Raw genomic sequence first — 13,424 nt, forward strand, 5'->3', positions numbered from 1 at the left:
ACACTTCCACAAAGAGGTGACCTCAACTCCTTAAACATGCTCAACTATTGAGTTTACATGACCTCGGCATCTCCTTCAAGCCCCAAGGATGCATAACACAGTCCAAGCAATTTCAGGCTACTATAGAAGCTGCTCAAAATGCAAGTAAAACATTTAATCTGCTTGGGCTTCAAAACTCCACAGTGCTCAATGCGGGCGTTGGGTTCAAATATGGAACTAGTTTTCCCAAAGAAGCAGCCAACATACCTAAAACATTGGAAACCATGCTCTCGAAGATGATCTCCCCTGTCAATGCTCGCAACTCCTGGAGGGCTTCAAAACCTTCCCATCAACTGTAATTGGTCTCACTTGAGACGGACTCAGCACCGTGTTCACAGATCAGCAGTTGCCTGAGCTTTACACAGGTGATTTGTAGATGTTCCACATAAATCAGCTACAACTTCAAAGGTTTTTGTTCCACATCCATCGACATTTATTGTGCATTTAGCATGCATTCCAGAAAATCATACCAAACGGAGCCTTAATTTCAAAAACTCAATTATACGTTCTTTCATTTAAATCATGGAGGTCCAGATGTTTAAAATCATACATGGAAGATTTAGGCTGGGTTGGGTATGATTTCTTGGAATGCATTAGCGACCTAGAATGCATACCAAATGCAGCCTTCTGTATTTTCAAAGCATTCCTCACAAAGATTGAGTTCTCTTCCCCGCCAACGGAACGTCTGACAAGCTTTGGAGGGAGGGTGTAACAGTCGGAATCCAAACCAAGAATCCCTGATTAGAGCATCCATATATATACAAAATCTAGGATTCCAGCACAGGAGATCTAGATGGAAATACAGTACTGGAAAAAGTGAACCTTCATGTATGGAAGAGCTTCCGAGATTCCCTCCTTTATATGTATAAAAAGTGGCTAGGAGAATGCATGGCTACCAAAAAATGATCGACGACCAAATTTGGATTTCTATTGATTGATAACTCGACAGAACAATTTTTTCCCTTTCAGCTTCTACACACAACAGGTATACCAAACTAATTTTCACACATCATATTTACTACTGGAGACTAATCTCCCTCACTATTATGATACATAATAACTTCACTCAATTCTGTGCATACAATCAAGCAAGAACCATGTCGGAATAAATCATGGAAGATAATCATAGATGAGAGGATCTACAGGCCATTACTTGGCTGCCTGAGTTTGTGCCTGGTAACCTGGCGGTTTACTTTGACTGGCTGCTGACATCACACGTAATCGACTGGCTATTTCTGTGAATGATGGACGAGTGACAGGATCAGGGGCCCAGCACTGCTCCATCAACCTTCTCCAATCAGAGTCGCAGTAGCTTGGCACAGGTGGCCTCAATGTGTTATTCACAATACCTCCTGCACACGGTTCTGAAGTCATTAAATAGGTTACTAATTCCAGCAAAATACCTACCACATCATTTGAAGAATTAGCAGATCTACCATGCTGAAGGAGGATTTACAAAGTGGATTATCAGAAAGATATTGACGTCATTCCGTTCCACCACATTGTACAAAATTAGAAAGGACCAGTTCAGGTTTGAGATCCAACCCAATCCATATTCTGCTTTCAGGATCAGGATTTTAAAATGTGAGTTCAATTTAATACCATCGTCACATCTTTTTCACTCAATTAGATTTGGATCCAGATCAATAACAGATCTTCTAAATCTTTAGATTTAATCTGGATCCAAAATGATTCAGTTCTGATATAGATCAAGGAAACAAAGTTGTACCATCAGATTGTATCAGATCTGGATCAGGACCATTTCATGCCTTGCAGGTGGTATCAATTTTTTCAGATTTCACATAGGACACCATCTAATGAAAATGAAGACTCAACCCAAGTATCATCTAGAAGATAGGAAAAGTTATTAGAGAGGTACCTATGATTGCACCATAGTGCATATTTGCGTAAGGCTCCTCTCCTGTGAGAATCTCCCACAAGACAATACCAAATGAGAATACATCAACCTGCCATCAACAAAGCTGAAGCCTTAATATATATATACAAGGGGACAAAGGTTTGGAATGAACAAGAACTATTAAAATTCTCACCCAAACCAAAGCTTTATGAAACAAATAAATGATAGAGAAGTTTAATTACTCAAAAGCCTTCTTCAATGACAACAGATAACTAGAAGAAAGTATGAAAGGAAAATTTCTCCATACCAAACCCAGCATAGATCATGCGAGTAATTGCCAGTGTACAGGGAACTTGGACCAACTAACTCACTCTTTTTGTCTATATCCCCCTTACACCTTTAGAGTACAGTTTGAAGAAGCATGGCAGCTTACCTTCTCAGAAACTTTACTACTACCACCATTCAATAGCTCTGGAGCCATCCATGGTAGAGTTCCTCTCACACCACCAGAAACCAAGGTATTCCTCTTAATCTTTGACAAGCCAAAATCACCTACCTAAAATACACAGTATTATAACAGTTTCAGCCGATTTTGTAAACATTAATAATTAAACACATAGCACGCATCATTCTGTTTGCGACATTCACAAAGTACAATTTACCAAAAAAGAGAGGAAAATATATTCACAAAGAACAAAATTTATACAGGAACTGTAGTTATTGAACCCAGACCAATGGTAGAGCCACCAAGGGACCGGGCTTAAGGTCATTTATGTTCCACTTCTGGATAGATCAGGATAGACTCATAATATCACAACTAATTTTCAACAGATAACAATAATCATACAAACTGAATACATACTAAGAATTACTTTCTTATCAAAATACCAAAAAAATCTCAACTGTATATAAAATATAGGGAAAGAGAACGCTACTTGGGAGCGTGCGGTGCGCTGCCCCTGAGCCCAGACACGGGCGTGCAAAATGACCGCCGCACCCGAGGGATTTTCCGCCTTTCCATGGGGTGCGGCATGCCCCTGTGTCTGGGTGCAGTAATGCAAAAGTTGACATCAAACCAAGGAAACCAGTGGGAGATCGATTGCAGCCAAGATTAACACAATAAGGATGAACAAATTGAATAACTGAAACTTTTATGGCTTTTGTTTTTCTGTTTACATATGAAAGAAGAAGATAAAAAAAGGATAAGAAGAGGAAGAAGGGGATATATATAGATGAAGTGGCGTAAGGGATAGGAGGAGGTAGGCTATCTCAGCCTTGGGTCTCTCACCCACAGCTATCTCAGCTGTTGACACAAGTCTTCTTAGACCAAACACTTGCAAGCAAGTAATAGAAATTCCATTAATCAAGTCTGAATTCAAGTACAACTGATGGGGCCTATCTATAGCTTGGCCTAAGCTTCACAAAATAGAAACTAAATCTAACTAAAAGGAAACAAAGGACTGAGATAGAAAATTAAGAACATAGAGACTTCTAAATAAAAGCTAACCCCTCTTTCTAAATCTGAAATTAAAAACTAGTACCAACTTGCTAAAACTGAATTTAGAAACTATCTAATCTCCTATTACAACCAAACTGGAAAATAGAAACAAGGTAAACTAACATAGCTAAACCAAAATAGAAACAAAGCTTCCATATGTGCCCCCAAATCACTGTTCATGTGAACAGTAACTTTTTTTTTTTTTTTTTTTAAATTTCTGTCTTGGTTTCTTATCTTCTTCATGCTTCTTTGGGCTGGGGCTACCATAGGTGATGCTCCATCAAACCAACAAAAACTTGCCACATCATCAGACCAGGCTGCCTCTCACAGCAGTCGAATCCCACAACCTTGCTGGGCTGGTTTTGGGGCTTGTTCCTGAGGGTACATATGGACTTGTGATCTACATCACGCAGGGGCAGCGCACCACACGCACCCAGGTAGCGTTCTTTCTCCCTAAATATAATAACAAATTTATTCTAAGTAGGAAAACAATAACAAAACAAACATCAAATAAAAATCAGCTAAAAAAAGTTTTTAAAAGAGTGAAATCAAGGCAAAGTATCCACTAGAATAAATTATTTTAAAAAAGAAGCAAGAAAAAACGCAATGTCACAATGTCACATTAAACCCTCGTTATAAAAAAAATTAACCAAGAAAAGTGTTTCCATTCTACCAAAATCCCATCCACCAAAAGAAAACGTGGCAACTAAACCAATGCAAAAGAAAACAAACATTGGGGGAAAAAGCCGAGAGATCCACGAGAATGATGATAAAACATGAAATTGTTTTCAGGATGCATATAACAGTTTTGTAAGGAATTAGCTTCACCTCTTTGCTACAAGTGGTGTTCCTACCTTCCTTGAAAGCCCAAACCTGAAATAAAAAAATATTAGGAGAAGGGGGCAGGTTTCAGTGTTTCACACACAAGTGTCTCTTCTGCTATATCCCGGTGTTGCTAGGGGGCTTTGTGGATATGTTGCCCAAGTCATCATCTACTCATGGATTAATTTTCTGACCAATCTAACTTCTCCCATGCCAATCTTATGCTCTGAAAATTGCTTGAAGTTAAATCTATTTGGAACCGTTTGAAGAACAGGGAAAATTTGAGAAAACAAGGCACATAGTGAGCCATACGATTGAGATATACCATTTAATTTGAAGTATGGCCTATTTATTCTTCAAAGAATACAATAATATTCAGGTGTCATGCCATTCTAAAATCTCTTTTGAGTTTCTCATTTACAATGTACCTTTTTTGCTTTATACTTTTCAAAGCTTCTCTTGGTAATTTAAGGTTGAAGGGGACTTATGTCTTACCATGTTTTAGTTGGAAGTTGAAGAGTGTGAGAGAACAAGGAAAGAGATGAGAACGGAAGGTTGGAGAAGAAGGAGAAGAAGAGAGATGATGGTAGAATGTTGTGTTAGAGAAATGATCTCTACCACACCTATATTACTTCACTAACATAACATATAAAATTACATACAACTCCCTAGGGAGGTAAAAGGTAAAAAAGAATAAATACAATGTAAGACAATAACTAAACTAGTTCCCAAAGTACCCTTAATACATAACTCGAACAGTTTTTGTTCCTTGATTATGTGTATCTTAGGTTTCTAATGTGCTGTCTGATGAAAGGATTGAGATTGGAGAATTTGACGAGGGTTCCTAAATCCGAAGATACATCAAACCATGGTACACAATTTTTGCCAAAATTTTGCGAAACCCTGAAATATTTCGGTTTCACAAGGGCTCGAAACGAAACCCAATGCGATACCACGGATTGCACATATTTCAATCGAAATTTTGAGGATTTAGTCAAATTTCGGCCAACACATTACTTTGACCATACTTTAAATACCACATTTCAAATGAAATGGGTCAAAATCTGATCAGATGTAATTGTATTAGCAGATAGCTATTGAAGGCGGGAGGGGGTTGCGACAGGGGTGGGGACAGGTATGCAGGGTGGGGCACAAGGGAGAGGGCATTGCAGGGAGGGGGTTGCAAGCAGGGTGGAGGCAGGTTTACAGGGAGCAGGTTGGGGCTGGGAGACTCGGCACGTGCACACACACACAGAGACATTAATGGTACAAAGGGTTTGATTTTACATTCCTACCCTTCTCCATGGCAATTCAATCTATTTAATGATATGATTCCAAATTGGCTTGAAAATCCATTTTAACCCTTCAAATCAATAGTTTTTTGGAATAAAACAAAAGGCAAGTAAAAGAAGGTTTCAAATGCCAAATGCACCAATAGAAGTGTCATTCAGACACTCCCAATAAAATAAAAAAAAGGCCAATGCAAAATCTTGAATAGATAAATGGGATATTTGAAGGTAAAACAACAAGGACGAGGAGATAAAGAGAAAAAATAATTGTGAGAGACATGAGGGAGTGTGAGAGGGATACACATGAAAATATTATTCTTAATTGATATGGTATTTCTCTTACATATTAATCTTAGTAACATAAAGAAATTTAGATTAGAAATAGTCACATGGAAATGAATTTATCTTGTTTTTCATCAAAAAAGTTCTCAATTGTGAGTTCCCATGCTATTCTTGTTCCAATTTTCTCTTTTTTTTTATTATTTATTAATATTGTAATTTCTCATTCATTAATGGATTATAGTTCTGGAAAGGAAGATGTCCACCAAGGGGGGGGGGGAATCAAACTTTTTTCTTCAATGAAAAAGTTATCCATATAAACTCAAAAAAGAAGAGGCAAAAAGAGGAAAATATCTTCTGAAATTCCATGTCATCTGCCTTGAAATAAATATTCAACTTCATCTTCAATTCATCATGCTTGACCTAACACTTCTCAAATCAAAACCTACCAAACAAAGAAACTTCGAAAATCTGAAGCCCAGACACATCCAAGTTAGTTTCATATGTCAGTTGCATTTCTGACATTATCAGATGATTTACGTGAAATATTATATAATGGCATTTGTCCAAACGAATAGTGTTGGCATCTGCTCTCAGCAACATAATGTATGACAAGGCCAACTTTGAGAAAGTGGAATTTCTTTATCATATAGCTCAAACAATAACACATAAGCAAACGTGTTTCTCTTTCTCTATCATTATGAACAGGGTGAAAAAGAAACAAATCATAGAAAGCAAGCGAGAGAGAGAGAGAGAGAGAGAGAGAGAAGGACAGAACACAATCCAAACAAATTAGACTAAAAGTGAAGACAGGTTCATATGGAAAAGACTTGGCCCGACATTGAAAAACAATCAGATGGTCCAGGGCAGGTGAGCCAGCTAGTTTGTTCAATTCGGGTTTTTGGCCATATTTTGGGTTGTTATGCGAAAAAGCTCCATTAAGCAATACGGTGGAGATTGAACACCAAGTTCCAGGCCACACAGAGTTTGAATGACCACAAAGGGAATATCAATCCTGATGAAAGTAATGATACTTACCTTGCAAATGGGTCGTACAGGATCTTTAAGGTTTACAAGCAAATTATCGCATTTCAAGTCGAAATGCACAATATTCTTAGAATGCAAATATTCCATTCCAAAAGCCGCATCCATTGCAATAATGAGCCGCTTGCGACGATCAAGATTCCTGGTGTTACATTCAGGAAAGAAAAAATTGAGGAAAATGTTTCACAATGTCAGTAGCGTCTTCATGACTTTGGGAGAAGATTTACCTGTCCTTGCGAAGTAAAACATGCCTAAGAGAACCATTGACCATGTACTCTGCCACTGTTGCTAATGTTCCCCCTGGTCCATCTTGAACTACACCATAAAATGCCAGCACGTTCGGGTGGTGAAGCTTCGAGAGAATATCAGCTTCTCGCCAAAACTCCAAAGTCTGGGAGGGTGCATTAGAACTGTTTATTTAGCATGGCATTGCAAAACTATGTGGCCAATTGATATGAGAAGGTCCTTGAAAAAGCAATTTTAATGAACTAATTACTAATTAATACAAGCCAGTGTTTTAAGAACCAGGATCAGATCGGCTGATCCCGATTCTTGACGATCCGGATCAGTCAAATTGTACTGGATCTCTGGGGTTAGGGCATATTTTAGCCGATTCATGACCGATTCTGATCTGATCCAGAACGGAATCAGCTGGGACCGATCCAGATCCTGATTCCGTTCTTTTAAACCCTGATACAAGCTCAGCATCGGTTACACTCAGTTTGTTTCAACATAAAATGGGTGGAAGTAGGAAAGTAACATAAAATAATTAGTTATAGCGATTGTTTAATTGGAAGTAATCATAACGGACACTAGTTCTACAATGGGGTCCACTACTTAATGCATAAAGGCCGTACCCAGTGCACGAGGCTCCCCCCACTGCAGGGTCTGTGGAGGATCATAATGTACGCAGCCATACCCCTGCTTTCGCAGAGACTGTTTCCAGACTCGAACCCGTGACCTGTTGGCCACTACTTAATGCATAAAAACTATAAAATAAATTATAGGAAGTAAATATTTCCTTTTCTAAGGATATTTTTCATCAAAATAAATGGAGCGTTAAAGTATTTCATGTGGGAAGTGTTATGGTCTAAATGCAGTATAGTGGTTTCCCACAGAAATAAAAGGAATTGGTTTATAATCACATGATTGTACTTAAACTAGAAATGCTCACCAATCTCTCCTGTTCAGATGATCGACCTGTGAAGCAGCTCTTCTTTATTCGCTTAATTGCAACATCTGTTCCTCTCCATTTCCCATGATAGACAGTCCCAAATGTGCCAGAACCAAGCTCCCTCAGTTCTTCAAGATCTTCATTCTTTATGATCTGTTCACAGACATTCCAAAGAGATAAGCGTACACCTAATTAACAACAGCAGAGATGAGTTCTCAGCATCCAACAATGATATAAAGCATCAGACAAGGAAGCTTTCAGAATCCCTTTTTTTTTTTCCAAAAAAAGATTATATATACATCCCCTCAAAGGTTAACAGAATTACACTCACTCTTACATGATTACCACCCCAATCAGTTCTTTCCAGAGAAGAAAAGGAGCAAAAATCTACAAGAAAGATATAATTTTTCCTCCAACCTCCTTGTTCTAGGAAAACATTATGGCAGGGATGGCAGTGAAACGGATTTTTTACAAATTTTGGCTAACCCAAACTCGACTGGTGCAAGAAAGTTTTCAAAATCCTGCAGGTAAGGGACCCAACTAGACCTATAGCAAGATAGTATCGAATTCTAATTGAAGAAAGGGAAAGAAATAAGAGGCTCACTCACTATGAACAAAGTTAGGTTTGACCTCTAAACCACTTGGAAGAGAACAATTCCCTAACCATAAGAACACACTAAACCATTCCATTCAAAATACGCTGACTGCAAGGCTCTACATAGGTAATAACCAAACGCCTACGTACCTACACAAATTTGACATGTTGACTCTTTAAAAGAGAATTCCTAATATGACTCTAGTTAGTAATTACAATTTAGCAACTCCTACAAAATGTCCCTTCCTTAAACAAATAAAAAACACAAATTTAAGAAAAAGATTCAAAGTAGAACTTTTGACCTAATTAAACTTTATAAAATAGAAATACTATCATAGATTTCATACACAACGAGTAATTGGTCATAACTCTCCAGATGTAACTTGAAATCACGAAATCTTTCTCTCCTTGTCACTCAATAAGCTTTCATGCTGCAAGCATCATACCTGCAAAGTACTAATATCAAAATTTCCGAAAGAGGAGTCAATCAGAGGTCCACAAATATTTCCCATTGTTAACTTCGCATCCTACAAACATCAAACAATTTAGATTATGGAATTAGAAAATCTAACTGCAGGTAGAGCAGTGCCAAGAACAGTCATTTGGAGGAAGTGAAGGACACAGGAAAATACCTCATAATCTGAATCTGGTGTTCTCAGGTTCTCGGCCTCTCTTAGATAGGACATACCATCAAACTGTACACCTTCACTGCTTTTGACCTGAGTGTGAGCATAATCAGGAAGAGAACTGATGGCATCAGCTCCAACAAGACCAGATGATTCTAACATAAGTTTGTCATCAAAATTGATTTGAGAATCAATAAGGCCTGAGGCAACACCCTCACTCTTTAGAGGCAAAAAGTTATAAGTTCTAGCACCTCCCTCGTCAACTTTTGTAAGAGGGGATGAAAAGCCAAGATGGTCTTGGTCAATAAGAGAAACATCTTTCTTAACAAATTCATCTTGTGCCAATTTTTGAAAGTATGACCAATGTTGAGGTTCATGGTTCTCCATGTTCATGCTCAAACCAGCTCCATCTTTGGGTAATGGATTAATACCAGAGGAACCCTCTGAGAGTCTTGCCTGAGAAAATATATCAGAAAGAAAATCCCGAGGAAACCGATCATTGATATCAATAAGAATATCTCCCCGCTCTGGTCTGGAAACACCAACTGAGGATTCCTCTCGAGAAACAGGTCTAGCTGAGTTACCTGTCCATGGATAAGGATACATGTTCCCCGTTGGATGGTTACTATTGGTAGCCTTAGGAGCTACCTCTCCCAAATGACTGGACAGAGATTCTTGATGCTTCAGAGAAGTATCCTGCCTTGTAGATGGAAATTCTGATCCTACTATTTCACTAGCAGACGGTTCTTTTTGGGGTCTGCACTTATCAGTCTCACGGTTGAATGCATCCTCATTCTTAGTATCTTTATCATCAACAGGGCTGAGTAATGCAAGGTTTGATTCAGATTTATGAAGCTTGGAGTCCAACCCCTCTTCAGAAAAGTTGGGTTTCATTTGACTGATCGCATTAGCTAACTCTTTATACTTCGCAAATTGCACCAGCCCATCTTCAATTGTTGGAGGATTTGAATAGAGGGGTTTTGCTGAAGGTATTCTCTGCTCTGTCTGGGAAGTCACATTTCCTCCTCCCTGTAATTTATCACTGCCTTCTGTAACTGAATCATGCTGTGCCAAATCAGAACATGCATGAGACATCAAAAACTGAGAACCAAAGGAATCACCAGACTTTGACAACCGGTTAAGTAACTCCGCCTGCTCCCTCATAGGAAACCTCTCAGAACGAAAGATCCTCTCATTCCTCTCAGGAAGCAGAGGTGGCTCGAGATAGCCAAACTCAGGTTGATTACCCTCAGATTCAGTATATCCAGCAGTAAATGCTCCACCAGATGTGTGGTAATGGTCATCTTCGTTAGACTTAAGAGTGTGTGCAGCATTCCCAGAGTCAGGGAGCACTGGGCTCTGTACAGGATCCTTCAGCTTTGCATTATTTTTCAAAGACAACGATGTCGGTACCTTCTCTGGCACTGAAGTAGCAATTGATGGTTCTTCAGCCTGAATAAATCTCGGAACAGAAGCATCACATGGCTCTGAAGAAACAACAGATTCGTTTTCTAAAGATTGAATTTGTTCAGATTCCCTTTTCTGCTGAACTGAACCATCAACTTTCGTCTTAGCATCCTTTATTGACACTTCTGGATCCTGTCCCATGAAACCACCATATGGCTTCCCTCCAGTCAAGCCTCCTTGCTGTGTCAGAAGCCCATGGATAGGCATAGGAACTGAGCTTTCCACAAACGGCACATGATTAGTAGGATGGGGATAGAAACCATATTGCATTGGCACAGACAAGGGATCGGCACTCCTACCATCCACATCATGAAAGCTATGTGGTGGGTGGGCAGCAAAGGATGGGTATTGCTCAGCTTCTCTATGAGGCATTATCTGAACCTCATACGACCGCACACAGGTGTCATAAGTACTAGATGAACTTGATGGGATCGGCTGACACAACTGAGTAACAGGACGGGCAAGCATATCCGCCAAAGTAGCAATGCTAGCCCCAGATGACTGTGCTGCAACCCTACTAGTCTCCTCTTTAAAATCAAGATTTAGTAACTCATCCATGTTATTTGTTGAAGTGCTTGCTACAACATCCCCACCTGAGTTCCTTTTCAGGCCTGCATCCATGCCATTTACAGCAACTACATATTGAATTTCAGGATCCCCGTCAATGCTACCTAGACTAGAATGAGGGTCATCAAAATCAGTTGCAGAAAACAAAAACATCCTAAGTTTCTGTGATCCTTCTCCATCAGCTATTACATTACATTCCTCGATCATATTCTGCAGGTCCTCATCACAAGAGACAGAGACCAAAGCATCGAGATCCTCCCCAGGAAGCTGATACTTGATTGTATGAGGTTGGTTGTATATTGACAACGTTTTCTTCATAAGCTCCTGCCAAGAAATATCCTTGCTTATCCGAACAATACGTGTTTCACCTCCAACATACCTGAGCTTTCCATCACTAGGCCGAGGTAAGATTTTACCACCAAAACTGCAGAGAAACTTCATCTTTGTTGATGAGCTATCAGAGGCTCCTGAAGAAGCATAACCATGAACCCCTCGACTACTACCATTTCCCGATGTGGTACGTGGTACTGATCGCACAGAATTATAATAACCTTTGCTTTTTTGTGATGAGTCCTTCCTCTCAAATTCCTTAACTCGACCTTTATCTACAGTACTAAGCATTGATATATCTGACCCACTTTCAGATCCTGTATGACTAATGCCCAGAATGCCTTTCAGATCCATATAAGCAGTTGCACTGTTCAAATCACCAGCAGTATTTGGAACTAAGTGCCTTCGAGGATTGACTCGTTCTCGCATAAATTCGAGCGCAAATTCCTCACCTGTTTGAATAGAGTAATTCAGTACAGGTCTGGCTCCCCCTGACATAGTGAATTCTGGAGGTATCATGTGAGTATTAATGGAGCTTGATGGATCCTGCACACGCATTTGATTTGCTGTGCCAACCTCCTCATTCCTAGATTCAGTGGAATTGTAATGTAACTGATTATAACTTTTGGATTGCTCCATCATAACTTTGTCGGGCTTTCTATCCATTTAGCTTAATTCCAAAGGGAACAAACAAGAGCTGTGAAACAAGCAAAAGATCACATGAATACCATATTTGGAATTGGACAGCCCTGTCCAACATGTATCTAATCATAGTATTGCTTGCAAATGTCATTGCCAACCATCTAGATCGCACAGAGAAGTCAAATTTCTCAAAAGTTTCTCAAAGAGGGATTTTGAAGCATATTTCCTGCTTCAGCATCCCCAAGTGAGAAATATGCTAACACAAAAAATGTTGGACACACAGGACTGCAAGAGTAATCGCAATTTCCCCCCAAACGGCAAGCCTCCAAAGCTTATTACACTGGAGGAGAAAAAGGAAAGAAATAGCCATCAGCATCATCATCATCATGTCAGCTCAAAATGGAAGATAAATATTTATGGCAAATGAAAATCAAATCACTGACAGCATAGTAACAGTAGTAGTACTAACAGGCTAACAGCAACTTTCTCAGGATAAAGGAAAGAGAATGTAGGGAGCAAGGGATCAGCACTGGTTAATTTCAGTTAAAACCTGATATATTTTCATTTGCACTTCAAGAAAGAACAAAGAGACAACAGAAGTAGAATTAGAACAACCTTTAATGTTGCTGACTCAAGCCAAACATTGGCAAAGATAAGCATAAGTAATCCCATTACTTTTTTCTGGTTAAAGATCTTAGAAGAGCTAGAGACCTACCCAAAGTTGACCCAATCCTTTTTCTACCCCCACTGAATCTCCTTCTTTCGAACATCCAAACTCAGATATGCATACTCCTGTAAATTCCATCCGATGCGTACAACTATTTCTTATTTTGTTCAACCCATAGAAGTAATACACCTTCATAAAAGAAAAACAGTTTCATACCATTTAGAACAGTGTTTCAAAAATTGGAATCAGATCGGTCAAATTGTCCATGACAGGTCCGGCCAATTCAGGCCAATTATGATCCAATTCGGATTGGAATCGGCACTGACCAATCCGATCCCACTTCCGTTTTTCATAAACCTGATTTAGAAGGAAAAAGGAAGGAGTTGAAGTCACTTAGTTCCATCATAAGTACTGAGACAGATTGCACTAGTAAATGAATCACCTTTTGTAAATATAAGTAAAATACTACCATCCCGAACTATATAGAGTTCCTCACTCTATCAAAATTTGTAAAATACAAGCTTCCA

At 39.1% G+C, this 13,424-nt stretch overlaps 1 protein-coding gene across 1 annotated transcript; it reads right to left on the minus strand.

The window, feature by feature from the left end:
• Positions 1-1,001: 1,001 nt before the first annotated feature.
• On the minus strand, positions 1,002-12,586 carry LOC122653178. The gene is made up of 8 exons (XM_043847120.1): positions 9,231-12,586; positions 9,045-9,125; positions 8,004-8,156; positions 7,057-7,220; positions 6,824-6,971; positions 2,331-2,453; positions 1,919-2,006; positions 1,002-1,391 (listed from the first exon to the last, which is right to left on the minus strand). The coding sequence occupies exons 1-8, from the start codon at positions 12,252-12,254 to the stop codon at positions 1,189-1,191; spliced, it is 3,984 nt and encodes a 1,327-aa protein (XP_043703055.1). The 5' UTR covers positions 12,255-12,586; the 3' UTR covers positions 1,002-1,188.
• Between the last annotated feature and the right edge of the window lie 838 nt (positions 12,587-13,424).

The sequence above is a fragment of the Telopea speciosissima genome, chromosome 2 (genome assembly GCF_018873765.1).
Source record: "Telopea speciosissima isolate NSW1024214 ecotype Mountain lineage chromosome 2, Tspe_v1, whole genome shotgun sequence".
NCBI lineage: Eukaryota > Viridiplantae > Streptophyta > Magnoliopsida > Proteales > Proteaceae > Telopea > Telopea speciosissima.

Excerpts from the sequence above, each read along its gene's own strand:
- LOC122653178 (XM_043847120.1), bottom strand. The coding sequence starts at position 12,254 with ATGGATAGAAAGCCCGACAAAGTTATGATGGAGCAATCCAAAAGTTAT. Across the intron at positions 9,126-9,230 it reads CACCAGATTCAGATTATGAG|GATGCGAAGTTAACAATGGG; the intron begins GTATTTTCCTGT and ends TGATGTTTGTAG. Across the intron at positions 1,392-1,918 it reads GCACTATGGTGCAATCATAG|GAGGTATTGTGAATAACACA; the intron begins GTACCTCTCTAA and ends AACCGTGTGCAG.